This window comes from Daphnia pulicaria, chromosome 5, assembly GCF_021234035.1.
Source record: "Daphnia pulicaria isolate SC F1-1A chromosome 5, SC_F0-13Bv2, whole genome shotgun sequence".
Lineage (NCBI taxonomy): Eukaryota > Metazoa > Arthropoda > Branchiopoda > Diplostraca > Daphniidae > Daphnia > Daphnia pulicaria.
Genome location: NC_060917.1, coordinates 2,362,213 through 2,389,482, shown reverse-complemented (window position 1 = coordinate 2,389,482; position 27,270 = coordinate 2,362,213). Strand labels below are relative to the sequence as shown.

The following is a 27,270-nucleotide window of genomic DNA, read 5'->3' as shown; positions in this document are numbered from 1 at the left end:
ACCAGCGTGTACGCAACTATTACACCCAGGATGAAAGCAATCTGCCGTATAGAACTGAATGATGTCCACAGATAGCCATTGGCTGAACGCCGTTTACTAACAATGTCGATATTAGAACGGAGCTGGGACTGTGTATGCTAGCCTTTATTGTCTCTTATCAGGTTAAAACCTGGCACTATTTAATCCTACATTCGACAGCTTGTTGTGCGCACTAGCATTGTAGCTACTTCGGTGTTTAATACACGACGATAAGAGGATGCAATTCATCTCAGGACTATGGAACGCCATAGGGACACAAAATTAACTGCTCCAAAGTAAGCATTAATTTTTTGCTCTCCAAAAATAAGTGCTCAAAATTTAGTGCTCTCTCGCATCCGCCCTCTAGCGGGCGGTTCAAAATATTTTGTTTCTCCGCCTGCTTGTGAAAGGAGTTAGAAGCTATCGATTAAAATCCAATATTTAGCTTAACTATGGGATTTCTAAATTCGAATGCTTGCCCTTTTTCTTGCCTCATCACCTTTGCCAACCCGGTAACCCCTTAGGTCTTCCGAGAATCCTGAAATACGTCATGCATCTATTCCGGATTCCGGCGATGCCGAACATCGGAACATGCTAGGACTAATATTGTTATACTTCTGCTGGGGAAGAAGAAAAAGTATCGACGAAGTACTAGTCACGAAGACAAAGATGGAATCATAAAAAAAAAACACGAAAAAAATCACAGGACAGAAGGGTGATGGGCTGGTGGCGGAGGTGATGGGGTAAGACGATGATCGACGCTGATGTATTCGAAAATTAGATTTTAATCGATATTCAATTGTCAATATTTTCATTGATAGCGAAATATTTTGAACCGCCCGCTAGAGGGCGGATGCGAGAGAGCACTAAATTTTGAGCACTTATTTTTGGAGAGCAAAAAATTAATGCTTACTTTGGAGCAGTTAATTTTTTGTCCCTATGGCGTTCCATACAGGACAGGCAATTTAAATCAAGACACATTTCAGTAAACTCTAAAATTCATCACACGGCAATATCTATGTCACATTTCAGGTAAGAATAAATAAAGGATCAAAATCAATGAATTTCTCTTTGTATTGACAACAAAACATTTTTCCAAAATCGTTTTCACTTTTGACAAGTATTAATACAGACGGTTTTGTGTAGAGTCCAATGCCCACGCTGACACTCGACACTGCAGTAAACGACGGTGCGGCAGCGACTGCATCGCTTCAAATTTTCGGATATTTTCTTGCAGGATGCACAGCTTTTTTCCTTTTGATTCACTCCTTTGGTCTTATGCCAGGCGTCAAACGATAGCCTACTTGATCGATTGGGTGGTTTTCATAGAGTGGTGATATGAATGTAGCCAGCCATGGACTGTTTTCTCCTTGGGGAAGATTCTTCTTTTGCCAATTGCTGGGTACGATTTGGGTCGAATTCAGTCGTAGAATGTAGCGCAGCAGTTGCTCTTCTTCTGACGTAAAAGTCGAAATCGTAGGTTGGGTTCCATTCGACGGTTGTGCATAAATACGTACGTAATCATTAAAAGCAACATCCTTGTTCAGTTTTCCAAGCGCAATAAGCTTTTCGGCAAGCCGATGATCAACAGCTGAAAGGATCAAAAGTGGACTGCCCACAGGTGAAATACGAAGAGGCAGATGTGCTCGGATGTACCAATCAGGGCGTTGGGTTGAATCCTTCCTCCGGATGCCGAAATATTCGTTTCTGCCATGGACAGCTGCAGACAAAAAGAACGATTGGATGGTTTGTCGAACTTCATTTAAAGCAAATTTGTTTGTCAAGGAGATATTTTTGATATCACTCAGTTTGAACTGAGAGCCGAGATGCAATCCCAACGAATCTACAGTGTTTTTATCTTCCCAAAGCTTCAGCCTATCCAAGACAATCCGTCTCGACTGTTGAGTGTGAAATTCATAAGGCCAGGGCTCGTAGAGGGCCTTTTTTAAGACGAGGTTGATTGAACGATCCTTTCGGCGAAGAGTAGCACGAATCTCGTTGATCATGATGGGATAAGGGAAAGATATTTTCAACGGTTTGATGCTCTTTGGTTGACTCAACGATATAATGACATCGTGGGCTGACTCACAAGGTAGACGTTGGTTCGTGGCGACATTTAAACCTGAAAACGAAAAGAATGTAAAATGATTAAACATCGCATAAACCAAACATAACGAAATTGAATAATAACCTGAAATATTTTTACCGTTGCATTCAACCACAATCTGTAGAATGAAGAAGTCGTCAGATTCGACGCAGTTGTTAACTTTCATTTGCAATCCATTGCTGTTGGCCAGAGGAAGTGGGGATCCTTTAGAACACCACGGGTATGGTTGATGGAACGCTTCCACTCGCATCTTCGATACATTTTCACAAAAAGAAATCGGTATATGGCAAGTCAAATGTCCCGGCAGAAACACTTGATTCACAGCCGCCGCGATCTCAGTTATACTCGATGATTCGTTGTACACTTGATGATTCCGGGAACTTGATCAACGGTCGCAATCTTGATCGACGATTTCTGCCGGGCATTGACACTCGCAGATGGGAAACTATCCTCCAAAAATCCCCCCTGGTGGCAAGTTTCATATATTTTTTTTCTTTTTATGGATTTCTTTGCAATCTCCTCACACACACACACGTCCACCTCACCTTGCAGAGTCTACCGGATATTGCAGGCTACGTAAAATAAAGATTTGTATAAATGTACAGGGCTGGTTGACAGAAATATTTCATATACAAATAAAAAACAACACATAACAGAAATTAGTACTAATTAAGCTACGTGATGCGTGAATTGGAGAATAAGTCTAGTAAGGGTAATAAGTCTAGTAATTTTATCTCTATTTTAAATATGGCTTAATACCAAATTAATTTGCAAGCGGACGAGTGAAACTGGACGACAACGATTATGCTCAACTCTATAATTCTGGCAGATACTTGAGCGAGAGGCTGTTGGGTTTAATATTTATTGACTTGACGACCGACATTCGTGCCTATTCTCAAATTCACGCAGCACGTAGTGTGTGTGTGAGGACTGAGGAAAGCGCAAAGAAATTCATAAAAAGAAAAAAAAATTGGAACTTGCCACCAGGGGATAGTTTGGGAGGATAGTTTCCCATCTCTGAGTGTCAATGCCCGGCAGAAATCGTCGATCAAGTTTGCGACCGTTGATCAAGTTCCCGGAATCATCAAGTGTACAACGAATAATCGAGTATAACTGAGATCGCGGCGGCCCCGCGATCGCAGTTACTCGATGATACGTTGTACACTTGATGATTCCGGGAACTTGATCAACGGTCGCAATCTTGTAAAAGAACCGGCAAATTACTATCGGACAAGGAAAACATTTGACAACTTGTAGTTAACATAGGAGGGAGAACTCTTGCTAGTCATTTTTAAAAATTACATAGCTGAGACTTCTTCTAGAAATGGAAAAAAGCTTACGTTTGTGACGGGTGGAAACCTTAACTGAAAGAAACCCCTACAGCAGCAGCAGCAGAGCACCATTTTGAGTCCTAATTCAAGTAGGAGTCTTAGGAACAGCCTGGAATCTTCGCTTATTGCTATATCGCACGAACCGTTGTGTTGTATCTGTTTCAAAAGAAATTTTAGAAAGACAAATAGTTTAAGTTTTGAAGTTGTTGACTTACGGTTGCAAGCTGCGGAGAGAAATCCATGAACCGTTGGTTCTTTGCAGTCTGGCACCCCAGTAGATTTACAGATTTCCATCGTTTGAAGCAGTTCTTCACCACTGCACATTGTGAAGTTGGGAAAGACTCCACCTTCATTTTCCGGTGTTGCTGAAATTATGTCGACTCCGTAAGCCATGTAAATTACATCACTTGGTGGTATGCCAGACAACTCCAGATCTTTCAATGTATGAGCCTAATAAAAAGGTACATAGCAACAACAGAATGAGAGGATGGAAAAAAAAAAATTTTTTTTTAAGATATGGAAACTTATTTTCTCTCAAAAATTGCATTATGCCTATATAAACTACACACAATACACACAATTTATTGAGGGAGATCTCCCAACCGACAATCAGAAAAAGATGGTTCGTCGCGGGAATAATAATTTAAAAAAAAATCCAGATTTTGTTATTAGTTAAGGTCTCATTTGCCTATAGAACAGATCTTGGGAGTAAAAAGAGATGGAAATCGATAAAGGCCCAAGAAAGAGATTAGCGCTGGGGTCTTTGGTGGGTAGGAGTGAGAGAAGATGGCGTTGACATAAGTTATGTCATTTTAGTTATGGCAGCTCAACTTATGCCCGGGCTGTAGAAGCTATTAGATATGAGCTGGAGAAGAGTTTCAGAGATTCACCGAACCTGTGAAATGAAGTTGTGGAAGGAAAGAGGTGAGTGGGTGTTATATAATTTCCCCCACTTTCATTTGAGTCTAGACGACGAACCCATGCAAATGACGAACGGCCAAGAGCCCTCGAGACGAAAGGGACTCCGGAGTCGGAGAGAGAGAGAGAGAGAGAGATTTATTTTCTTTTTTCTCCGAAAAAGATAAATAATGATAACAAAATATCATAAAGATGTTGCGGAGAATAGAAAGATGAAAAATAGGCATCCTGATGGTTTTTAAATTGCCGCTTGAAGATGGCGAAAGAGGCCGTCATTTCCGTCGCCTCTTCATTATTTCCCTTTTTGATTCGAAAATTTGCGCGCGCCAAAAAAGAAAAAAGGGGCGAGAAATTGTTACCTTGTTGCGGACGTGCGGCTGTGGGATCAACCCACCAAGATCGTCCTCCTCTTTAGCTGTGACGCAAGCGAGTCAATTGCGATACCCTATATAACGACTTTTATTGCGATCATTTCTCTTTTTTGATAGGAACCCAAAATAAAAAACCCAACTTTCTGTCAAGTGGTTTCAAACAAGTTAAGCCTTCCCTATTAGTCACCGCCTGCGACACAAACAACAACTGAGACACCGAAATTGACGTGCTTGGACGGCTGATATACAAAAAGCGGTTAAAACTTGGCTCGCGCAATCGTTTCGTACCCGAAAAATCTACAGCAAATCGGTTAGATTCACGTAACCCCTCCATTTTGTGACGACATATATAGAGTTTGAAAAAAAGATAAGAATTTCGCTCGAGATTTGTTTTCTTTTGAGCGCATAACATGAGAGCAGTTCGTAATGTTTTTCCTCGAGCAACGAACTCGCCAAGTGGTCTTAAAATAGAAGAAAGGATGGGGGTTGGCCGGCGGTCGAAAATGGCGCATGACAAGAATTCAAGGATGAGGAAGGAAGAAGAAAATGAATGTAATTATCATACGTGTTGGACGACTTTTGCAATCTCCATTTGGCTTTAGGAAAGATTTAAAAAAAAGCAAAAGGATGTATCAAGTTGAAGAGTTCAAGAAGTATGGCAATCCGATATAAACAGAAAAAAAGAAGAGAATGGGTGGACAAGTCATCAGATAAAAGCGGGAGAGAATGGGAGGGGGGAGGATATTTTCAAACGGGACGCATTTAATTGCAATCACTTGGAAAATCTGTCAGCCAAGAGGCGATCGATAATTTCACGGTTTTCGGGAGAATAAACGATGTTGGGAGAAAGAAGGATTAATAATAAAAAAACTTACGAAATTCGCCATCTTGCTACTGTAATCTCCAGGGTGGTTCATCATCCCAGGTAGCACACAGAGCTGTTACAGACTCCTGTAACCGATCTGTTTCACATACTTGTGAAACAGATCCGTATCAGGCTTGTTACATCTCTGTTTTACAGGAAATTTGTCTGGAATTGCTTACAGGATTTGGTAAAAGTTTGTTTCACAGATCTGGAACAGATCTTTTATATTTCTGTAAAACATAAATCTGGTTTTTAACTGTACTACAGACCTGTTACAGATCTGTTTTTTACTTGAGAAAATTGTTTCTGATTTATCTCTGTTCCCCATGTTTGTCACTTGTCTGTTTTTACTCTGTAGAAAGACATTCTGTTTTTCTTCTGTAATACAGGTATGTCACATGCATGTTTATACTCTGTATTACTGATTACAATATGTTTCTGTTCTGTGTCTGTACTCCAGGTCTGGTACGGGTCTGTATTTCCCTTGTAATAAGACATAAGTCAGTAATAATCTGTTCTGAGTCTGTACCCCAGGTATGGTACAGGTCTGTATTTTCTATGTAAAACTTAGTTCAGTGATTATCTGTTCTGTGTTTGTGCCCCAGGTATGTACGGGTCTGTATTTCCCTTGTAACACCTATAAGTCAGTAATCATCGTATCTGTGTCTGTATCCCAAGTATGGTACATGTTTGGATCCCAATGGAAAACTGAATTAATCGTTTTCTTATATGTGTAATATCACTGCAATACCATGCAGTAAGAAGTTACACTCTAATAGTCAATGCAGCTAATGGCTATGAGTTTAGTTCAGTAGGCCTACTCGAATAACAACAATAGTTGTTTATCCACCGGACGGAGAAGTATTATTATACCTAAATAGGTATAATAAAGACTTGTAATTGGTGTGGGGCCAATCTTGGTCTTGTTACTATCGGAGGAGACCAGTGGTAGTCATATGTAGCAATCAGTTTCGTGAGAGAGACATGTCAGACTGTTTGTTGAATGTACAAGTGTACAACTGTGAAATATAGATCATTATAAATATATCCAAAATCAATTATCGAATTACGGTGTAGTGGTTAGCGTACTGACTTGTGAACTCACAGGTTGATGGTTCAATATCAGAGGGTGGCAAATCTTTTTTTTCTTGAAAATCTGTTTTTGGTCTGTAAATGGTGATCCCGTTTTACGGATCTGTCACAGACCTGTATGACAGTCTGTAAAAGTGTCTCACTCCAAACAATTTACAGACTCTCAAAAACAGATCTGTAACAGACCTGAAACAGAGTCTGTGTGCTACCTGGGATGTATCCAACTTTGGAATTGGGCATGTAATGATATTTGAATAAATCAGTTACACAGTTACAGGGCATTACAGGCCATCGGCAGGTGAAGCTCGTGGGTGTCTGCATCACAACGATCATGTAGTGTCATGTCGGATTCCAAGCTCAAAATAGAGCCATTGGCTCCAGCTTCAGCAATTATATGAAGTTCATAGACGATTCCCGTCTTTTCCTTCAAATAACGTCTGATTTTCCTGTAAAAAGGAAGGAAACGGGAGTGAGTAAGAGAAATAGGAGACAGGCAAAATGTATAACCAAAAAAAAAATAATGAGAGAGTAGTGCAACTGGTTCGAATAATTTCGGTCAGATAATCGAAGCGCGCGCGCGGAATCACGATTATGGGTCGCAGCGATTATGGATTATGGGTCGCAGCCCCTCCACCACTGTGAGCATATGTGCCTGCACCAACTCCTGGCCAACGAGATTTTGGCTTAAAGACTCGCCTCGCTCTATCTGTCTCGACAGCCGGTTTGACACATACAAATTAAAATAGTTTGTGTGCCTCCTCTAACTCCTCCTAGCTCCCCAAAAGTATTACCGAAAAAGTGATAGCCAAAAATAATGAACCTCCAACTAAAGAAAAAGACTTAGTGAAAACAGCACTCACGAAACTATGACTCGCCTAAAAATGGCACAATGCATTTTTTGAATAACGTGGGAGATTCGCACGGCATGTTGAAAAAGATGTGTAATGATGAAATCTAATCCAATCGTGAGAGACAGCAATGCCGGACGGACAATAGCAACAAAGTGTGTGGCGTGACCCATCCCCTTATTTTAAAGAAAAAATTATTCTTACCTGAAGTTGTCTATTACGCATTGGCGCAAATTTTGGAAAAGTTTAGACGGAATAGCCTTCCCACTTGAAGAACGGGTCACCAATACGATAAAAAAGCAGTTCGCCAACGACTTAGTGGGCACTAAAGGTGGCACTGGCCAAAATCTGATGACACCATCTTGGAAAGGGGGACCGGATTTTTTGCATGAATTGCAGATTAACTCAACAGTGTCGATGTTATGGAAAGAGCCTAAATGGCCTTCATGTTGGCACCACACTCCATGCCCCTCTGTTTCATACTTAATTGCCGGAAGATTTCCATCCTGAAAGCAGCCGGGGTTGATACTGAGCGTTTTTCGGGCCACTCTACCCGTGGAGCTGCAGCGTCCAAGGCAGCGGCATCGGGAGTATCAGTAGAATCGATCCTGACCCAGATAGCACACTGCAGTCCCATAGACGTCCAAAATACGTCACTTTGAGACGTCTGAGATGTACTTGGCACAAAGCAGATTCCCAAGTTTACATTCCAAGGACGTCTTTTACGTATGGCCAATGTTCGCTTCGCCGAGATCTCATAGCGGTCCTTATCCCGTCCTATGGGATGGACTTTAGACGTACTTGGGACGGAAAAAGGATCTCAAGATGTCATTAATAATAAATCTTTTTCTGGACTCTGAATTTCGTTCCTTTTTTCTTTCCTCTTCTTTTTGTTATGAGTGTTATGAGCTGTGCCGACATCTTTTCACGAACGCTGAACCGGATATCCGTACGACAAGTTTATTTGTCAAAGTATGCAAAGTGTTCCCGGAAACACTACATAAATCGACAGCGTACAAACAGCATTGTTGAAGAAATATGCAACCTGTACCGGGGATCGAACCCGGATCGTCGTGATGAGAAGCCGGTACTGTACAGATGGGCCACGAATTCATATATACAATTTCGAAGATAAAGGTAATAATAAGATTTTAGAATCAAACTTTGCCGCGAAAAGACTAAGGCAGTTTCTCCGAAATTTTCTAAGTGTCGAGAAGGAGCCAAAAAATAAAAACGGGACGCATCAGAGACTTCTACGAGAGGGAGTAAAAAATGACGTATCCGACAAGATGAAAAATGAGTAACGTATCCAAATAAGGGCTCGCAATGGGACATCTTAGAGATTCCCCTGTGCCCACCGCACCAGCCGCACGGCTTTGGTCCCGCCTTGGGACAAAAATTCCTATCTGGGGAGTGCTGGGCACTGGTCAGCAGAATCCACATTCACTAGATTCTACAGGAGAGACGCGGCCATCAACCCGAGCACATCGGTGGCAGGAGCGGTTCTTTCACTAGGCAATATCGCCTAGTGGGTACGGTTTTTCTTTCATTGCTCACTATCAGTTTCATAGTGTTAACTGATTTTTTGTTGTCTCAGTTTTTATAAGTTCTGTTGTGTACGCAACCCCTCGTTAAATTTATGCCCTACATGTTCCCTGTTATTAGCCCTTATCCTGGCCTCTAATACCTCCCATATACCTCTGGTTCCAACACCATCCGCGAGTGGCGCCATGGGAACGAAGAAATGGCAGGAATGTTTAAAGAGTATCGCCCCCCCCCCCCCCGCTTTTCATTTTGTTCTGTCTAATGTTTTCAGACAGCCAGCGGTGTAAGTTAGAAATGGGGACCTTTCGTTTTTTCTAACGTTTATTGGCTTTTTATACATAGGCATGGTTAGGCATTATACATGGTTTAAGAGCACGTAATGGGTGGAAACTTAAATGTATGTAGGGGACTTAAGTTAATGGCTTTAAATTCACTAGTTCAAATCGATTTGAACAATCGATATACAATTGGAAATTGTCTCAGGTACTCCGCCAAGACAATTAAGATTGTATGAGATAGAGAGAATCGATTTGAACTGTAATTTCCTCCCGCCCTCTCGTTACAGTCAATCGATCCAGTTGGCATTCATAATCTTCAGTGTCTTTGCATCCAGTCAAATTACACCAACTGTTCTTTCCTATGTCAGTTTCTAATGTCATTTCCTTGTTTCAATTTACCTTCTGCAGATACGCTAATGGCTATTCGCGCGGTAGGGGAGGCAGAGGAAGCCGTGGTCGTGGAAACTTTTGAAGTTGCAAGATAAACCCACCACCCACCTATTGTATTATTCTTTAAAATGGTCTGAAGAGGGGCGTGATGATGTAGTACCGACGGTGAGTTATTTTCTTACCCTACCCCCTTTCAAATGCTAGAATACAATTGGTCAACACTAGTTCAAATCGATTCTCTCTATCTCATACAATCTTAATTGTCTTGGTGGAGTACCTGAGACAATTTCCAATTTCCAATTGTTTCCGAGAGTTTAAACCGGAAATTGTCTACAGCCGAATCGAAGGTAAATTGCAATTTCTAGACGTTTTACCTTTTTGATTCGAACGTTTGTATTAAATCTTACGTTATTGTTCTTGGTATTAGCTATGGGAAGGAAAACGTCCGCGTTTCGTGTGTCAATTCAATTGATCGAAGATATCCTGAGCATGTTCATTATTGCACCGAGCGTCTTCCTCGTGAAGGAGTAAATATCAATTTGGATTCTAACTTTCTCGTGTGTTGCGATTGTACAGATGATTGCCAATAAGATAAGGAAAAATGCCGTTGTTGGCAGCTAACCATTACAGTAAGTAACCAACTTAGAATTCAGGATTAAATACTATTGACATTTTCGTTATTTCAAGTCAACAGCAAGAGGTCCTGGTGGGAAAATCTTTCAAGGTGCTGTGTACGAACACCGTCGTTTGCCATTTAATTTAGCGAAAGGACTCTATGAGTGTAACTCACGTTGCGCATGTCGTAAAACGTGCGTCAACAGTGGCGTGGCAGAGTGGCGCAAAGACCCTTACAATTGCGTTTGCAGGTAATTCATAAAATCATAAATCTGAGGGGTTGGTGAACTAGGAATTTGGATGTATGAGATAGTGAGATTCTAGAGATTCTGTAAGATTCTATGAGAGGAGAGATAGGGAGCTTCTGGCCAGGGTGTATGAAGATTTTTGGAGTTGCCAATCCCCCGCATAAAACATGATTTGTTTAAGTGATATTAAGCAATCCATAAAAATTTGTATTTCAGTTCTTCCGTACTGAGAAGTGTGGATGGGGTATCCTCTGCTTGGATGACCGTCAGGGCCATCGTTAGCGAACTAACACCTTCATAACTGCCACCCTTTTCACCTGAAACTTTACGAGCTATAACACAAAACAGTGACAAATATCTTATCACTTAAATTCTTATGCGTTGAACTTAAATCAATTGGATTAAAAGGCTAGATCGAATGGGTATACCGTAGGAGGTGGTTTTGCTGTTGCTGGTTTGCGCTTCCGGCATGAGGGTTGTGACGCCGTTGAGCGGCGGAGGAGCCCCCGTTCCCAGGGCGCCAGCGTTGACCGAGTCGCGTTCGGAGGCCTCGGCGGCGCCCATCTTGTCGCCGGACTGGAAGCCGCTGCGGATGTAACTGTCGTTGGTCTGGGTCGAGCAATCGTGGCCAGTCCATCCGGCGTCTCAGAAACACGAGTTGATGTTGGAGCAAACGCCGTGGCCGGAGCAATCCAGCGCAACGTTGTTGCTGGGACATTTCGATCGGTCAATGTGCGGGTAAAAGCTGCTGCACGTCTTGTTCATGCAAATCTAATGAAATAAGAATAAATGAATTACTATGGCTGATCCACGACAAGAAGAAAAATATCTCAACAATTGGACGGACCAGACTGTTTCCGCAAGGAGTTCCGTCCCGCACAATCCCCAAATCCGGCAGATCGGCAGCCGCAACGGTCCCGCTGGTGATCCTAGCAACAGATAGCGGACGTGCAATCAGGTGTGTGAACTGTGAGTCTTTCTCTCTCTTAGATGCGGATGCGATTTTGTGTTGTTTATACTTGCACTCGAAATCCCGTCCGGCCATGGAGACCAGAGTCCTCGAATACATTTGATCCATTCCGGCGACGATGGGGTAGCGCGTTCCCATTTGGCATTGCAGCGATCCGCACATGACGTGCTCCGCATCGCAGCGAATGTAATTGTTGTGGGCATCCTGCACGCAATGGCCGTTGATTGATCCTTGCGAATTGAACTGCTCGAAACACTTGCGGTCGCCCGAAAGTCCGCCTGTTTTAAACATCCAACCAAATTCAATTCCAAAATTTTAATTTCTTTCTCCTTTTGATGATTTGAAATGTTTTGGGAATACCGTCGCCCCAAATGAGTCGGCATTGGCTGTCCAGGGTCGGGCAGACGCCATTGAAGCAGTAGCCTTTATTGATCTCGCACTGGTTGCCGTTCTTCTTGTAAATGTCCAGCGGACACTGACCCGAACGCCCGTTACAAATTTCCGGCAAGTCTCACTCGTTGGTGTGGCATCCCGACAGAGATAGCCTTTCGGTCTCAACTGTAAAAATTTAATTCAATTCATAATTAACCATCAGGAGGTGCTGGTGTGAATTTGAAAATCTGTAATAAGCTACGCGGTCTTTCTGTTTTAATAAATGGTTCGATCCGAGACAACTGCTCTGATATTTATATCTACGGACACTTTTTGCTTTCGTATTTTGTTTTATCTTATCATATTTTTATGACTTTGCCGCGCACTATCATTTTTTTTTTCAAAAAGAAACAATGTCAAATGCCAAGTATTTAGTCAATGTGATGATGTCAACCTTATTTGGTAATCAGTGATTCACCGTCTTATCTTTTCCTCAAAGCACTTTTTTCACAAAAATCAATAACGTGTAAAAACCTCACTATTTCACAAAATGCGTACACTGCTATACTATGTATTCAACCGCCACTTTGACGCTATCTCAGTCTACGTAACCGTTGACTCACATTGCTTGTAAGCTGTCATTAACATTTTTCTGAATAATGCAAACCATAATAAATTTATGGTTGTACCAGCGTATATGCAACGTTACGTTTTGGTTAAATGCAGGTTGTCGTATAGAACTGACTGATTTCCACAGATAGCCATTAACTAAACGCCGTTTACTAACAATTTCGTTGTTAGAACGGACCTGGGAATGTGTTAACTAACCTTTTCTACTTTTGAACCGGATTTGAACCCCGATTACTCTTTGAGTCATTTGATAGCTTCGTCATCGTACTAGCATTGTAGCTCAAAAACTTTTCTTTTTTTTCAAATCTCGAAATTGTGGTGGTTAAAAGTTTATTATTTATTGGTGGCTATGAGTTGAGCTGCTTTTAAAAATCTAATAAAGTATTTTAAAAGGTTGTACCAGCATATACGCAACTATTACACCCGGGATGAATGCAAGTTGTCGTACAGAACTGAATGATTTCCACAGATAGCCATTGGCTGAACGCCGTTTACTAACTATTTCGATGTTAGAACGGAGCTGGGACTGTGTTACTATTTTCTTTTTTTCCTCTCATCAGGTTAGAACCCGGCACTATGTAATCCGGCATTCGACAGCTTGTCGAGCGCACTAGCATTGTAGCTACTTCGGTGTTTGATACACGACGATAAGAGGATGCAATTCATCTCAGTCCATACCATTTAAAGCAAGACACATTTCAATTAACTCTAAAATTCATCACACGGCCTTCTCTTATGTTACATTTCAGGTATGAATAAAGAAAGAATCAAAATCAATGAACTTCTCTTTGTATTGACAACAAAACATTTATCCAAAATCGTTTTCACTTTTGAGAATTATTAATACAGGCGGTTTTATGGAGAGCCCAATGCCCACGCTGACACTCGACACTGCAGTAAACGACGGTGCGGCAGCGACTGCAACGCTTCAGATTTTCGGATATTTTCTTGCAGGATTCACAGCTTTTTCCCTTTTCATTCACTCCTTTGGTCTTATGCCAGGCGTCAAACGATACTTGATCGATTGGATGGTTTTCATAGAGTGGTGATATGAAGGTAGCCAGCCATGGACTGTTTTCTCCTTGGGGAAGATTCTTCTTTTGCCAATTGCTGGGTACGATTTGGGTCGAATTCAGTCGTAGAATGTAGCGCAGCAGTTGCTCTTCTTCTGACGTAAAAGTCGAAATCGTAGTTTGGGTTCCATTAGACGGTTGTGCATAAATACGTACGTAATCATTAAAAGCAACATCCTTGTTCAGTTTTCCTTTCGCAATTAGATTTTCGGCAAGCCGATGGTCAACAGCTGAAAGGATCAAAAGTGGACTGCCCACAGGTGAAATACGAAGAGGCAGATGTGCTCGGATGTACCAATCAGGGCTTTGGGTTGAATCCTTCCTCCGGATGCCGAAATATTCGTTTCTGCCATGGACAGCTGCAGACAAAAAGAACGATTGGATGGTCTGTCGAACTTCATTTAAAGCAGATTTGTTTGTCAAGGAGATATTTTTGATATCACTCAGTTTGAACTGAGAGCCGAGGTGCAATCCCAATGATTGTACAGTGTTTCTATCTTCCCACAGTTTTAGGCTATCCAACACAATCCATCTGGACTGTTGAGTGTGAAATTCATAAGGCCAGGGCTCGTAGAGGGCCTTTTTTAAGACGAGGTTGATTGAACGATCCTTTCGGCGGAGAGTAGCACGAATCTCGTTGACAACGATGGGATAAGGGAAAGATAATTTCAATGGTTTGATGTTATTTGGTTGACTCAACAATAAAATTGAATAATAACCTGAAATATTTTCACTGCTGCATTCAACCACAATCTGTAGAATGAAGGAGTCCACAGATTCGACGCAGTTGTTAACTTTCATTTGCAATCCATTGCTGTTGGCCAGAGGAAGTGGAGATCCTTTAGAACACCACGGGTATGGTTGATGAAACGGTTCCTCTCGCATCTTCGATATATTTTCACAAAAAGAAATGGGTAACCCAGTCCAAGCATCGTAGATGTATACCGCATGAGTTTTTTCGAGACCGTGGTCGGGCACAAGCAGAAAGGAAACGCCGATTGTTTCCATTTCACAATCACGAGTCTTTTTGATTTCAATCTCACAGTTGTCGATGACATGGATATTCAATTCAGATAATTTGGGAAGATTTTTTTCAAAGTCGCTGGAAACCAATTGCAATGTATAGGAATCCATTAGTTTTTCAAACGGGATTAATAAGAACCTGATTAAGGGCGTTCCCATTAGAGGATAAACATTTGTTTGGATATCAAATGACACCTTTGAAATTGCTTTACCATTTCTACAGGCTTGTGCTGTTCGTTGCGCCAAATTAAATGCTGAATAAAAGTCCAATTGGTGAATTTTGAGGTTTCTCAAACAGTCATCCCCTCCAACGCGCTGGGCCATGGAATCCAACACGTAATTGAAGGTAAGTGGGGAGTAGCATGCCATTCCGCATCTTTCCTTTGTTTTTTTACCCTCCACTAGGTGAAAACCATTCGATGTGAAACATTTCTGCGTAAGCTGATCAAGGCAGCGAGTCAAGGTTGGGGAAGGGCTGAGCGATAAATTTCCAAATGGCAAAACTTTTTTCCAGCACAGCTTGAAGGCATTCGCCATTTGCTGGCCCAAGTTTAAAGGCTTGCTAGAGCCGAATTCGACGTGAGTTGTCAGTCTCAATCCATAAATCGTTGGAATCATGCTCAGCGGGCAGCAAAGAGCTTCTTCGACGTACTTCAACATGGAGGGAGCCAACGTTGACCACAACATAGACTCGGTATATAACACAGCTTCGGGATTATCCATCAATCTCTTCTCACAAGCGTTGATCAAGTTAACTAATCCAACGTGATCCGCCAAATTGGAACAATCAATCACGTCGAACGACAAGGTTGATTCAGAGAGGCAAAACTCCAGTGCGTCTTCCAAGTGTAAAAAGATTTTGACTCGGTCACTGCGCTTTTTGTAATCAGCCACAAAGCCCCGAAGTATTTTCTGGCAGGTTCGGATAAGGATTCCTTTATTATCTGACGTATCAAGTTCTTCTCGAGTCAACGGTAAGTAGCCGTCAAAGGGGCATAATTGGTAGTGGACTTGCCAGCGATAGGTGGTGGGGTCGAGCAGCGTCGGGTTGACGCATACATTTCGTATTCCACTTTGTAATTTGCAGGTACCCGTGGAGAAATACTGACGAGCTTCTTGTTTAATCAGCACTTTGGTTGAATCTTGAAGGTCTTCAAATTTCGATGCTAAATTTAGTGCAAATCCATCTATTGCGACTTCTGGTATCGTAGGGTTGTCTTGCTCATCATTAGTCTTGGGATTCAATCTGATCCAGCCTTTCAACATTGCGTTGTTTCTAATTAAAAAAAAAAAAAAAAAAAAAAAAAAACGATTTTTACTTAATTATGAATCTCAAATTATAATCGCAAGACGTGTAAGCTCACCTTTCTTCGTGCATTTTATCCATTAGAAGCTTCGCTTCAGATTTTGTTTTAAAACAGTAATCATTCCATGAACGCCAGACAAATTTAAAGCTTTACAAGCATTTGCTTTTTGAAATAACAACATTTTCTGGTAAAGCATTGTCCAATAATAGTTCCTTTAAAACCGCTTGAAATTTCTTGAGTGTGGCTTCCGGCCATTCAGCATTATACCAAAGATCCCATAAAAAGGCAACATCATCTTCATTATTGGTATTGAAATCCGGTGCTGAAATTATTTTCAGTATCACAATATTTCGAGCAATAACTGAAGGATTCCAGTCATTTAGATGAATGCATAACTTTTGTTTCTTGTTATTGGCTACTGTATTTAGAGCGTTCCTTAAGTCACCACATCCAAGAAAAAGGATCTATAGGGAATAATAAATAGTTGATGCCCAATTTTAATTTATAAAAGAATTCATGCAAGTATTAATATACCTTGGTTTCATCTAATTGGAAATTGAAGTCTTTCAGTATGTTTTCAGCACCAGTGTTACCAAATGGATAGTATAAAGGAGAGTTTTCAAGAAGAATTCGGCGTGAAGGAGTTAACATTTCTGCTGAACATTCAAATTGAAAATCGGTAATAAGATACACGTGCTGCCCTGTCTTTTAATACATGTTTCAATACAAGAAAACTGTCCTAAGCTGTACATCTGCGTACACTTTTTGTTTACGTGTTTTCGTCTTTCGTTTATCGGGTAGAAAAAACGTAACGTGAGTCTGTGAGAGACAACGTTTTAACATAAGAGAACTATAAGGCCTAATACGTAATGCAGCAGTTTTAATTATGCGGAAGAAGTTCAGGACAGCAGATCACAGAACTCAATAATAACAACTTGCTCTGCTCGAGACACAGCACAGCAGCATGTGAAGTCAGCATGGTTTGTGTGCCATTTTCGTCTGCTCGACCCTTTCTCCTCTCAACACAGTCTTCACCAGTGAACTGATACTAATCCGATTCCGTGTCGTTAAAAAACGGATTTTTTGAGGGCCGTAGAACGGATTGGTTTCCGTTCTCTTACGCTAGAGTCGCATGAAGGCAAACACGTTATGCCTACCCTCTAGCGCCCCTAGCTGATTCATAATCAGATTCGTTTCAGTTAATTGATTTTTGACAAATCAGCGCGTTGTTCTAATCAGTGAGCGGACCCGTTTCCGTTCACAGATTCGTTTCAGTTTATTATCAACTTGTTATCAAAACACTAGCATGCAAAAGGACTAATGTACTGCTCATGTATTCTCAATTGTTATTTTATTATTAATCTATGCATTTTAAAGCTACTACAGTTCTCTAAATCCCTAAAAACTCAGTGAAGATGAGACTAAGATTATAAGAATTACACCATTCCCCTCTAAGACTCAGGAATACAGACATTTGCAGCAGTGTGTATGTGGTAAGCAAAAAGAATTGTTGGTGTACAGCATAAATACATTTTCCCTTTATAAACAGGAAAGATGATTATACCCCATGCTTCAATTGAATGGACTACCAGCATATTTTCTGAATATATGGAGTGGTAGCATGCAACACGAAGAAGAAGCTGTGCATTTGTGGAATTTTGTGATTCCGAGTCAGCTGCCAAAGCTGTCACAGTAAGTTTTCTTTACATATTTAGGCAGTAACACTTAATACCTAAATAGAGACAATGCTGAGAGCTCATTCAAAAATTTTATAGGCATATGCAGCCTCCAGCGAGTATCATGTATTGACTGAAGATCCAGGGCAGTCATGTGGTATTCAGGTGTTTAATGCAGAGTGCGTAAACTACTTTCTAATTGAACAATTGAAAGTTGTTCACTTTACCTTTTTTATTTATTTTAATTTGATTTGTTCTTACAGGAGCCAAGACGAAATGTGGGACAAGAAGAAAACGAGCACAAAACTAGACACGGAGGAAGCAGATCATTTCCAAGTTCCGTGTTGAATGCTCAAGAAACATTTTAAATATTTTGTGAGAAATAGAAATTTTTAAACACGCACCATTGCTTGTAGTGTACCCGTGTTAAACTTCAATAAAAAAGATGTGATAGTTCAAAGAATGAGAATTTATTAGTTTGTTCACTATTAACAAAAGATTGACTCTTTGTATTTCAAATTAGGATTTCGCGTTGATAATGTAGTGTATTAATGCAGTATTATCCCTATTTCATAGATGGAAGTCTGAATAGCATGACTAGCGGCAGTTTAACATCTTCCGGCATGAATTAAAGGTAGATGTATATAAAATGCAGTGTTTTTGAACTCATATTCGGGTTCCGCGTGAAAATCTGAGTAAGAACATTCATCTGATTACTATTAATGGACGCCTGCATTAGCATGATTTGCGTCAACGAGAAAATTCGTTCGACGTGAATTACAGGCACACGCATACAAGAAAGAGTTTTTTTGAACTCATATTCGGAATCCGCGTAAAAAGTTTAGCATAATTAATTGTTTTAGTTATTTTTGCGTTGTCCTGTGCAGCACGATGTGCGTCAGCGTGAAAAATCGTTCGGCGTGAATTACAGGTACACGCATATAAAATAGCCAGTTTTTCAAATCATTTTTGAATTCAGCGTAAAAAGTTGAGTCTACTTCATAATTTTCATAATTTTTAGCGGTAGCCTGCAAGAGTTATTCGTTTTGGACGAATTTTTTCATAGAAACAAAACGACGCAGTTCTCTTTTATTATCTAGGCGACCTTTTTTCGAAATTTTTTATTGTCGCAAACGACAAATTCCCCCGTAAAATAATGAAATTAACACCTGATACTCAAATTTAAACGCTGAATCCATATATGAAGTCAAATACCGACTTTTTTTTACGCATCTACCGTTATTTCACGCCGAACGGTTTCTCACGCTCACGTAAAGCACGCTATACACTACAGGCTTCCGCCAATAATAATAAAGTAATAGTTTTTAAGCAACTTTTAAAGCGGAATCCGAATATGAGTTCAAAAAAAATATATATTATATGCATCTACCCGTAATTCACGCCGGATGGTTTTTCACGCCGACGCTCATCATGCTATGCAGGATAACGCAAAAATAACGAAAAATAGGAATAATGCTCAACTTTTGACGCGAAATCCAAATATGAGTTAAAAAAACTATATCTTATATGCATTAACCCCCGTTATTCACGCCGAACGGTTTTTCACGCCGACGCTCGATCTATGCAGACTTCAATCTAAAATAATGAAAAAAATTACACTACGCTCAATTTTCCACGCGGAATCCAAATTTGAAATAAAAAACCGTCTAACTAACTAGTAAATTCTCATTATTTATAATTTATATCTTTTATTGTTGTCGTCTTTTATTATGTATTACATGGATGCACTATACAGGCATATTAAGTGTCTTAACGAATTTGTATTTCTCATTGTAGCATTTAGCATTTTCTTAAGCATGCCGCACCATGGAACTACAGTGTCTAGGGGTTCTTCCAGGGTTCTTCCGTGTCTAGTTTTGTGCTCGTTTTCTTCTTGTCCCCCATTTCGTCTTGGCTCCTGTAAGAACAAATCAAATTAAAATAAATAAAAAAGGTAAAGTGAACAACTTTCAATTGTTCAATTAGAAAGTAGTTTACGCACTCTGCATTAAACACCTGAATACCACATGACTGCCCTGGATCTTCAGTCAATACATGATACTCGCTGGAGGCTGCATATGCCTATAAAATTTTTGAATGAGCTCTCAGCATTGTCTCTATTTAGGTATTAAGTGTTACTGCCTAAATATGTAAAGAAAACTTACTGTGACAGCTTTGGCAGCTGACTCGGAATCACAAAATTCCACAAATGCACAGCTTCTTCTTCGTGTTGCATGCTACCACTCCATATATTCAGAAAATATGCTGGTAGTCCATTCAATTGAAGCATGGGGTATAATCATCTTTCCTGTTTATAAAGGGAAAATGTATTTATGCTGTACACCAACAATTCTTTTTGCTTACCACATACACACTGCTGCAAATGTCTGTATTCCTGAGTCTTAGAGGGGAATGGTGTAATTCTTATAATCTTAGTCTCATCTTCACTGAGTTTTTAGGGATTTAGAGAACTGTAGTAGCTTTAAAATGCATAGATTAATAATAAAATAACAATTGAGAATACATGAGCAGTACATTAGTCCTTTTGCATGCTAGTGTTTTGATAACAAGTTGATAATAAACTGAAACGAATCTGTGAACGGAAACGGGTCCGCTCACTGATTAGAACAACGCGCTGATTTGTCAAAAATCAATTAACTGAAACGAATCTGATTATGAATCAGCTAGGGGCGCTAGAGGGTAGGCATAACGTGTTTGCCTTCATGCGACTCTAGCGTAAGAGAACGGAAACCAATCCGTTCTACGGCCCTCAAAAAATCCGTTTTTTAACGACACGGAATCGGATTAGTATCAGTTCACTGGTGAAGACTGTGTTGGTTGCCTTGTCTTCATCACGACGATAAGAAGATCCAATTCATATCACGCCCACAATAATTTCCCGCGCTGTCAATTAAGTCATCCGTTGTTTATTTGTCGAAGGGGTGAAGAATTAAAATACATTTCCCCCTACGCGCTTGCCATATTTACTCAAAACATTTCAGACATTTCACGGTGTCTTGTTAATTCACTATAAACTCATTAAGATTCGATAGGTTTTATAGAAGCCAGCATGTTGCGGAAGGAAGCCACATAGGTTTTGGCCGGATCATTGGGAATATCCGCTCCGAATCCGACAGCCTGCAGTCGGTCGAAAAAGACTTGCACAACCGGAAATGCAGATGCAATAGACGTGCAAGTGACATTCACTTCTTTGCAATCGATCAGCCGCCGATTGGTCTGGCGCCATTGTGATGGCTGCTCAGTTGAGAAAATATCCGCCGATGGAATTGCATCTTCAAACCACTCCTCGCCAGCTATTGGGATCTTCCAGTTGGCGTAAATAACTTCCTCTGTTATCCAAATAATAATTTAAATTTCAGCAATTAAAGCCAGCAACTTGAATCAATACCTGTGGTTAGGTCAATCGTATCGTTGACAGTAAAGAAAGAAAACGGAATTTGGTCATAGGTGGCCTTTGGACCAGATTCAACAGGTACCGTGGAGACATCGACAATGAACACACCGCTAACTGACACGGCATCGGTGATCACCTGCGGATTTTTAGTTAAGAATCAACGTGTTTCTATATAGCTTGCGTAATGAATCTAATTTTACCTTTCCAATAGGTTTAGAGAGTGGATTAGAAATGAGCAAAGCAGTATTTTCATCAACGCCAAGTCCTTTCGATGTACCGATACCTGGCAGATCCTTCGAGTCGAGTGTCGTTCGAATCAATCGCATCTCTCGTCCTCGTTCACTGAAATGGCTATCCAACACGTAATGTTTCAAGAAACCTAACCCACCCGTTTTGCTATAAACAAGTGGAGATGAGTTCCCCGGAAAAGCTTTTTCAAATTTGGTTCCCAACACTAACGCGTTCATGGAATCGCCACCAAGGATCGCCACCGAATCGCCCTGTATGACGTAAAAGAGGTTAACAAACTCGACAAATTTTTATGATTAACAAATAAAATTTCATCATACCATAATCGCGCTATTACCCGCAACCATTCCACCATTATTCACGACATTTTTAATGGCTTGTAGTACCAAAGTATCCACGCCGGATGGGCGGAGAATGTCTATCGTGTTGGATTCCATCGAGTCGTCAGCGAAAAAAACTCCCGTGAAACTTTGGACACGGTTGGCCACCTCTTGCGATGAAGCATCAGCTGTTGTCAAGGAGACGATGGAGGCTGATTTGGCCCCATATTTCTGGACAAAATTATCAGCGGCTTTAATCCCCTCGGCGTTACCGGTTGACGAGGCCACAATGACTCCAATATCAGCTACACCTGGTCCTCCCTTCAAAGAAGATTAGTTACTAGGGGGAAAGAAAAAAGAGAAAATATCGAAAACTTACAGCCTTTTCAACCATCGCTGTCCAAATGCCAACATTGTCATCTTTCAAATTACCGCCGATAAGCACTAAATGTTGGGCAATAGCGACAGCTGGTAAAACGAGAAGAAATTCAATGAAATTCATGACCTTACTTCACTAAAACATCGACGAGCACTGAATTGAAACTAGTGATCTCCGATACTCAAGTATAGCGAAAACAGGGAGTGATAAAGCGTGAGATCAGCCGCCAGCTAAATCTCACTATATTCCAGCGTGGCCAAGTATTTTTTTGTTTTTAAAGAAAAGGCCAAATGGAACAAACACCCTTAAGAAATATAAGATCCAGTGATAGGAACGTGCGTTGGAAGTACAACGGATCCAAAAGAAATTAGAATGCTCGTTGAGTAGAAACCGGTTATGTAAATTCAAAGTTTTTGCGCTTTTATTTCCCTTTCTACTTTTGGCTTGTGACACTTACAATTTAGGTTGAAAGAGACTCCCGTTTATAACCTACTTCAGTAGATAATCTTTTCCTGTTTTCATCCTATTTCCGGATTTGAACACTACAGGGCATTGAGCACTGATCGGGTTGATAAGAACTCAGATAAAACAATTAATACGTTAACTGAAATTACCTTCTTATTCACCATTTATTAACAGCAGCATACAAAATGCCATAGAATACGGTAGGAGCGGTAAAGAAGGGGGGCAAGAATCACTCCGAAAAACCGGAATGAACGTGGCTGTTTCCAAATCACCACGATCACGATGAAAGATTTTTCTTGAAAACGTATTGCAATGAATCATAAGCAGATAGGAAGTGACTTGACGCTATCAAAACTTTGTGAGTCGTTGATTTTTGACGAAACAAATCACGGATGAGCTTCACTTCGTCTGGACGTATGCCACCACACACGTACAAGATTATGGTGGGATTGTCCACTGGTTTAGGCTTACGCACGTTGACGAATAAACTAAAAAATGAAAGTAACTTTTTAAATTAAGGGCCATTTTAGTTACTAAAAAAATAGTTACCTAAATCCCGTTTTAATGAAATCTTTCAAGCTTCCTGATTTGTGTTCCAAGTCTGGATTTTTGTCGCCCAATAAAGGATCGAAAATATCTTCAACCAGTTGCTGAAAGAAACTGATGCACTCTAGAGGCATAGCTGAGCTGCGCCGTTGACACAAAGTTCTACTTGTTCGATAAAATAGGTTAAGGGTTTTAATTCAGTAAAAATGTAATTGATTCCGTACCTGTATCTCTTCATGTGACTACGAAATTCGCTAATGCAATGAAGTTGTTCGATTATCCTTTGGGCGGCACGATGCGCTCTAATTTCATCGACAGGAACGCCCACTAAAATATTATTTGTTAATATGAGCGTCTCTCCAGTTTGATATTTGCAAGTTCATTAATACCAAAATCTTGAAGCTCATCAGAGAGAATATCATTGACGATAATTTCTGCCACGAGACTCTTAAAGCGTTCCTCCAACTCAGCGGGCAATACATCTTTTCGTCTGTCACCTGCTAGAGAGTATAAGTGGACCAATAAGACCAAGATATCGTCCAAAGATAAATTCATATCTTTCCTCGTCTTCAACAGCTGCAAGACCTATTTTCAATCGACATTTTCACTTTATTTAAATAAAGAGAAAATGAACAAATTTCAAGAAAAACCTGTATGAGAGGAGACGGAGATTCGTCATCTAGGCAATCAACCAGACTTTTTCGAATTCCCTCTAAATCGTCCATTCGTTTTGCTTCATCATTACTCTGAATCTGAGATAGTCCGTATCCAATCTGTAAGGGAGGAACTCATTAAACAAAAGCTAATAGAATAAACCAATATTGAGGTACCTGATACAAATGAGTAAACTTTTCAATAAAATCCCAATCCTTGCAACATTGATGAATGACATCGCCCAGATTTTTAAGATCGTTTGAATCTTCTAAGCTGTCTTTCAGAACGTCCGTAAACCATTCTGTAGCCTGCTGTGAATTTTCGTGGAACAAATGATCCATCATGTCCCATCCATCATTCCAATCCGTTTGAGGTGCTAGACAGCCTAGTGAAGTCGTCAAATCTCCCTGCGGTTTTCCGCTCATGTTAATAGCTACATCACTAGAGTATTCGTGAAGCCGGTCAAGAGTATGGATGAATCGATCGTACAAATTGTCACTAGAGAACTTGGTCGCGGATGCCAAATCAAGGAGCCGGTCAACCAAGATGACGGACACTTTATTTGTCGCCGTCTGCCAAAAATAAAAAGCGCATTAGTTATTGTATAAAGAAGGATTGTTTGTCATTTCTATACTTTTCTTCGAGTTTTGGCAGCATTTAAAGCTTCGAGTTCAGTACCGATTATTCTACTGAATGGGCCCACTGTGAAAATTTCATCTTTTCCGTTGATGTGCTGTATCAGTTGATTAAGGTTGTGAACTAGCTGACGCACTTGTACTTGCGATTCTAATGGTAAATTTGCATTACTGAGATCGTTTATCGATCGCACTGTTTGTGCGTCCACCTGCTGTACATAGAATATAATAAATTGATTTAATTATCAAACAGTAACTATGCGACAATTATCCGTCGGTAATTTATATATGCTGAAGATTTTCAGAGACACTTTCGCTAACTCGGACCAAAGTTTTTCAACAAGGCACTCAAAGGCTATTTTAATAATAACCGAATTGCTTCAGATTTGGCTTGCTCACATCATTCAATCTCAACACAAAATTAAGTAAGAAATTTCTTACTTATATTGTTACGATTAAGAGATCTAGCCAGGTTCTCTTCATAAGCGATGATACATGGGTAATCGGGTATAGGTCAATTTTTACTTAAAGTTTTGTGCCCCACTTTGTTTAAATTTTTTAATGAGAAACTTGGTAATAGATATCTTAATCAAAACAATTGTAGCACAAAACTGCTGTAACATTAAAACCAGATACCTTGCTGAATAGAATGAGCTGTTCATTTAGGTATCCTAAATCACTTGTGAGAAGAGGCCTTGCTAACTTTGCAGAGGGAATTAAAACTGTATCTCTGGTAGGATGAAGGGTGCTTAAAGGAAAACTGAAAACTTCCACAGTATAATTCTAAAAAAAGTGGATAAAGATTTAAGATATTAAAATGCACAATATTTCAATAAATGGATTTTTACCATGTTCCCCATCCATCCTAGAACATCACCTTCAATCTTTTGCAATACTTCCGAGTCATTGCTCTCCCTCGAACCCCACAGAAGAAGATGATGTACAGACACATGGGCTGAAGTTATGATGACACAATATTCCAAATTGCTCTTCTTAATGAGGCTTTCTAATATATTGTAGTTTGTTCCATGCCAGGCTGTGCTGGAAATAAATACACCTTTCTTGATATTTTTAGGTACAACCTAACAATGGAAAAATAAAGATATAAACATATTTATGTTACATGTTCTGATAATAATATGTTGCAATGTCTCAGGCTGATTTTGTGATTACTTCGAAGGTTGAAAGTTCTTTAATGCAGCTTGCTCCAGCTTCCAGAAGAGATGGTGCACCTCCATTCCAGTGAAGACATTCACTGTATTTTAAAAATGTGGCATAGAAACACTCTTATGTTGTAAGTAAATTAAATTTGGACAATATCCTACCACGCCAACGGATCCAAAAAGACGGCTGCATTCTTCACTTTCTTTCTGGCTTCAGCCCACCACGCTTGACCAAACTCTTGCCATCTCAACATTGCAATTCGCTATAATCTTATCTTGAGAACTTTTCAACTAATGGCTATACTAACTGTTGACAAACGCACAATAAAAGACGGTGATTGTTTGTTGTGTATTTATGTTGCGCCGTCTGCAAATGTCAACACGACAAAACATACTAAACAGCATCCCCAACTAGTTGGAAATTTAAGTTGGTAAAAACATCGATTAAATACTCCAAACAATCTACTGCCAAAATTCGCATTCGCGACTGCAATAAAGCGCGTAATAACATTGACATCAAGCGCAACGGCTACGTTTTTGTCGAAAGTTAAACGATTACATGATTGTGGTTTGTGCGTGTTGGCCTCAAAAATGAAAAAACATCGATGAGTGAGAGTTGGCCTTCAGCCCTTTTTTCACATCTGAATTTGTCCTCTAAAAGTTCGGAGCTACTGTTTCATTCTTGGCATCTCAACACGTTTTCAAAATAACGCATTTGCAAGGGTGACATAGATATTTGTATATCCATCGCTAGGGTAGAATAATCATAGAAATATGTACATTCAGTCATTTCGCCTGATCATCCTCTACAGTCTTGAAATATTCTTGAAAAATGACGCAAATGTCAATGACGAATTTCAAAAATGACGAAACAAAAAGCTTCGCTTCTTTCTATGACCTTCCAGAAACCGTAAAATATATTAGTACCGCAAATTCTAGGTAGCTCCAGTGGTAGTGTCGATTATCTTTGTATAATATTACTCATCATTTCTGTAGTCTTGTGAGTCATCGGGGAATCAGCTTTTTATTCTTAATGACTCGACATTTGCTTCGATCCTTTACTATAAATCATTATTTCTCATTGGTTAAAAAGTAACGATAGTTGGGTAGCGTCTGGCTGTTGTTGATTCAAGTCCTGATTGAAGAAAATTGGTCGACATTGACGTCGGTTCCGATAAGATAATATTCAATACAATATTGCGGGTCAAAGTAATTTATGTAAACAACCTCGATAAATCCAGGATGTATTATATAAGATTTAGTCCGCTTAATTTGCATTTTACGAGAAGAGCTTGAAGACGAGGTAAATAACCGATTATTCAACTGCTGTATTATCAAATCAAAAGTGAAACAGGAGAATTATTGTTCAAAAATTGGTTTCAGACTGATGAATAAATGGAGGTCACTCCCAAATAAACCCCAGCAGGCCTTGTGACGTCAACGATATATAACCTTAGTTAGCCTTGGGATTCGTATGCTTTTCTTTTTCAATCTCTTTTGTTGTAGTTGATTGCGGACATTTCCCCTTTTTGCTGCTGGCGGCCGACTCTGTTTCCTCCTCCTTCACGACCAAAAGTTTGTGCGTGTGACGTTTGGAGGTCGACTCCATGTAATCCGGGCTATGACGAAGTTCCGGCTTTTTTCTTATTTATGCTCTTCAGCTTTCCCTCCTCGTATCCCACCTCACCACCACCCGTCAGACGTCAGGTGAGTTTCAATGGGGAGAACCCAGGGAAGAGAAAACAACGTTGTTATTTAGTAACTCTG

At 40.2% G+C, this 27,270-nt stretch overlaps 4 protein-coding genes and 2 long non-coding RNA genes across 7 annotated transcripts; 1 reads left to right on the top strand and 5 right to left on the bottom strand.

Moving 5' to 3' along the window:
• Nucleotides 1-1,280: 1,280 nt before the first annotated feature.
• Nucleotides 1,281-17,015, bottom strand: LOC124340699. The gene is made up of 4 exons (XM_046793304.1): nt 16,536-17,015; nt 16,059-16,465; nt 14,391-15,970; nt 1,281-2,140 (listed from the first exon to the last, which is right to left on the bottom strand). Exons 2-4 carry the CDS (start codon nt 16,079-16,081, stop codon nt 1,281-1,283), a joined length of 2,463 nt encoding a protein of 820 aa, XP_046649260.1. The 5' UTR covers nt 16,082-16,465; nt 16,536-17,015.
• LOC124341434 (disintegrin and metalloproteinase domain-containing protein 23-like) lies at nt 10,895-12,126 on the bottom strand. Its single transcript, XM_046794536.1, has 4 exons — nt 11,957-12,126; nt 11,646-11,874; nt 11,474-11,555; nt 10,895-11,397 (listed from the first exon to the last, which is right to left on the bottom strand). Exons 2-4 carry the CDS (start codon nt 11,756-11,758, stop codon nt 11,272-11,274), a joined length of 321 nt encoding a protein of 106 aa, XP_046650492.1. The 5' UTR covers nt 11,759-11,874; nt 11,957-12,126; the 3' UTR covers nt 10,895-11,271.
• A 454-nt stretch (nt 17,016-17,469) lies between the features above and the next one.
• LOC124341520 lies at nt 17,470-18,140 on the top strand. Its single transcript, XR_006918411.1, has 4 exons — nt 17,470-17,494; nt 17,551-17,693; nt 17,777-17,856; nt 17,941-18,140. It is a non-coding gene; the product is annotated as an uncharacterized LOC124341520 (long non-coding RNA).
• Nucleotides 18,141-19,438: 1,298 nt separating this feature from the next.
• Nucleotides 19,439-20,066, bottom strand: LOC124341507. The gene is made up of 4 exons (XR_006918393.1): nt 20,042-20,066; nt 19,843-19,985; nt 19,680-19,759; nt 19,439-19,595 (listed from the first exon to the last, which is right to left on the bottom strand). It is a non-coding gene; the product is annotated as an uncharacterized LOC124341507 (long non-coding RNA).
• Nucleotides 20,067-20,584: 518 nt separating this feature from the next.
• On the bottom strand, nt 20,585-22,301 carry LOC124341151 (cyanophycinase-like). Its single transcript, XM_046794108.1, has 5 exons — nt 22,041-22,301; nt 21,662-21,982; nt 21,293-21,592; nt 21,087-21,228; nt 20,585-21,027 (listed from the first exon to the last, which is right to left on the bottom strand). The coding sequence occupies exons 1-5, from the start codon at nt 22,161-22,163 to the stop codon at nt 20,717-20,719; spliced, it is 1,197 nt and encodes a 398-aa protein (XP_046650064.1). The 5' UTR covers nt 22,164-22,301; the 3' UTR covers nt 20,585-20,716.
• Nucleotides 22,302-22,470: 169 nt separating this feature from the next.
• LOC124340956 (sec1 family domain-containing protein 2-like) lies at nt 22,471-26,102 on the bottom strand. 2 transcript variants are annotated; one of them, XR_006918187.1, is made up of 12 exons: nt 25,666-26,102; nt 25,514-25,595; nt 25,189-25,422; nt 24,977-25,123; nt 24,340-24,552; nt 23,882-24,277; nt 23,702-23,824; nt 23,441-23,636; nt 23,276-23,378; nt 23,055-23,213; nt 22,655-22,993; nt 22,471-22,599 (listed from the first exon to the last, which is right to left on the bottom strand). XR_006918187.1 is itself a non-coding variant. In XM_046793808.1 (11 exons), exons 1-11 carry the CDS (start codon nt 25,755-25,757, stop codon nt 22,783-22,785), a joined length of 1,956 nt encoding a protein of 651 aa, XP_046649764.1. In that variant the 5' UTR covers nt 25,758-26,102; the 3' UTR covers nt 22,651-22,782. The 2 variants fall into 2 exon arrangements, 1 of the variants encoding a protein (XP_046649764.1); XM_046793808.1 differs by lacking the exon at nt 22,471-22,599 and having other exon boundaries at nt 22,651-22,993.
• Nucleotides 26,103-27,270: the final 1,168 nt, after the last annotated feature.

Excerpts from the sequence above, each read along its gene's own strand:
- LOC124340956 (XM_046793808.1), bottom strand. The coding sequence starts at position 25,757 with ATGTTGAGATGGCAAGAGTTTGGTCAAGCGTGGTGGGCTGAAGCCAGA. Across the intron at positions 24,553-24,976 it reads AGCTCATTCTATTCAGCAAG|CAGGTGGACGCACAAACAGT; the intron begins GTATCTGGTTTT and ends TTCTATGTACAG. Across the intron at positions 24,278-24,339 it reads CTGCCAAAACTCGAAGAAAA|ACGGCGACAAATAAAGTGTC; the intron begins GTATAGAAATGA and ends TATTTTTGGCAG.
- LOC124341434 (XM_046794536.1), bottom strand. The coding sequence starts at position 11,758 with ATGTGCGGATCGCTGCAATGCCAAATGGGAACGCGCTACCCCATCGTC. Across the intron at positions 11,556-11,645 it reads GGACGGGATTTCGAGTGCAA|GATCACCAGCGGGACCGTTG; the intron begins GTATAAACAACA and ends ATCTGTTGCTAG. Across the intron at positions 11,398-11,473 it reads CTCCTTGCGGAAACAGTCTG|ATTTGCATGAACAAGACGTG; the intron begins GTCCGTCCAATT and ends TTATTTCATTAG.
- LOC124341151 (XM_046794108.1), bottom strand. The coding sequence starts at position 22,163 with ATGAATTTCATTGAATTTCTTCTCGTTTTACCAGCTGTCGCTATTGCC. Across the intron at positions 21,983-22,040 it reads CAGCGATGGTTGAAAAGGCT|GGAGGACCAGGTGTAGCTGA; the intron begins GTAAGTTTTCGA and ends TCTTCTTTGAAG. Across the intron at positions 21,593-21,661 it reads CGGGTAATAGCGCGATTATG|GGCGATTCGGTGGCGATCCT; the intron begins GTATGATGAAAT and ends TACGTCATACAG.
- LOC124340699 (XM_046793304.1), bottom strand. The coding sequence starts at position 16,081 with ATGGATAAAATGCACGAAGAAAG. Across the intron at positions 15,971-16,058 it reads GATAAAATGCACGAAGAAAG|AAACAACGCAATGTTGAAAG; the intron begins GTGAGCTTACAC and ends TTTTTTAATTAG. Across the intron at positions 2,141-14,390 it reads CAGCAGTGAAAATATTTCAG|GTTTAAATGTCGCCACGAAC; the intron begins GTTATTATTCAA and ends TTTCGTTTTCAG.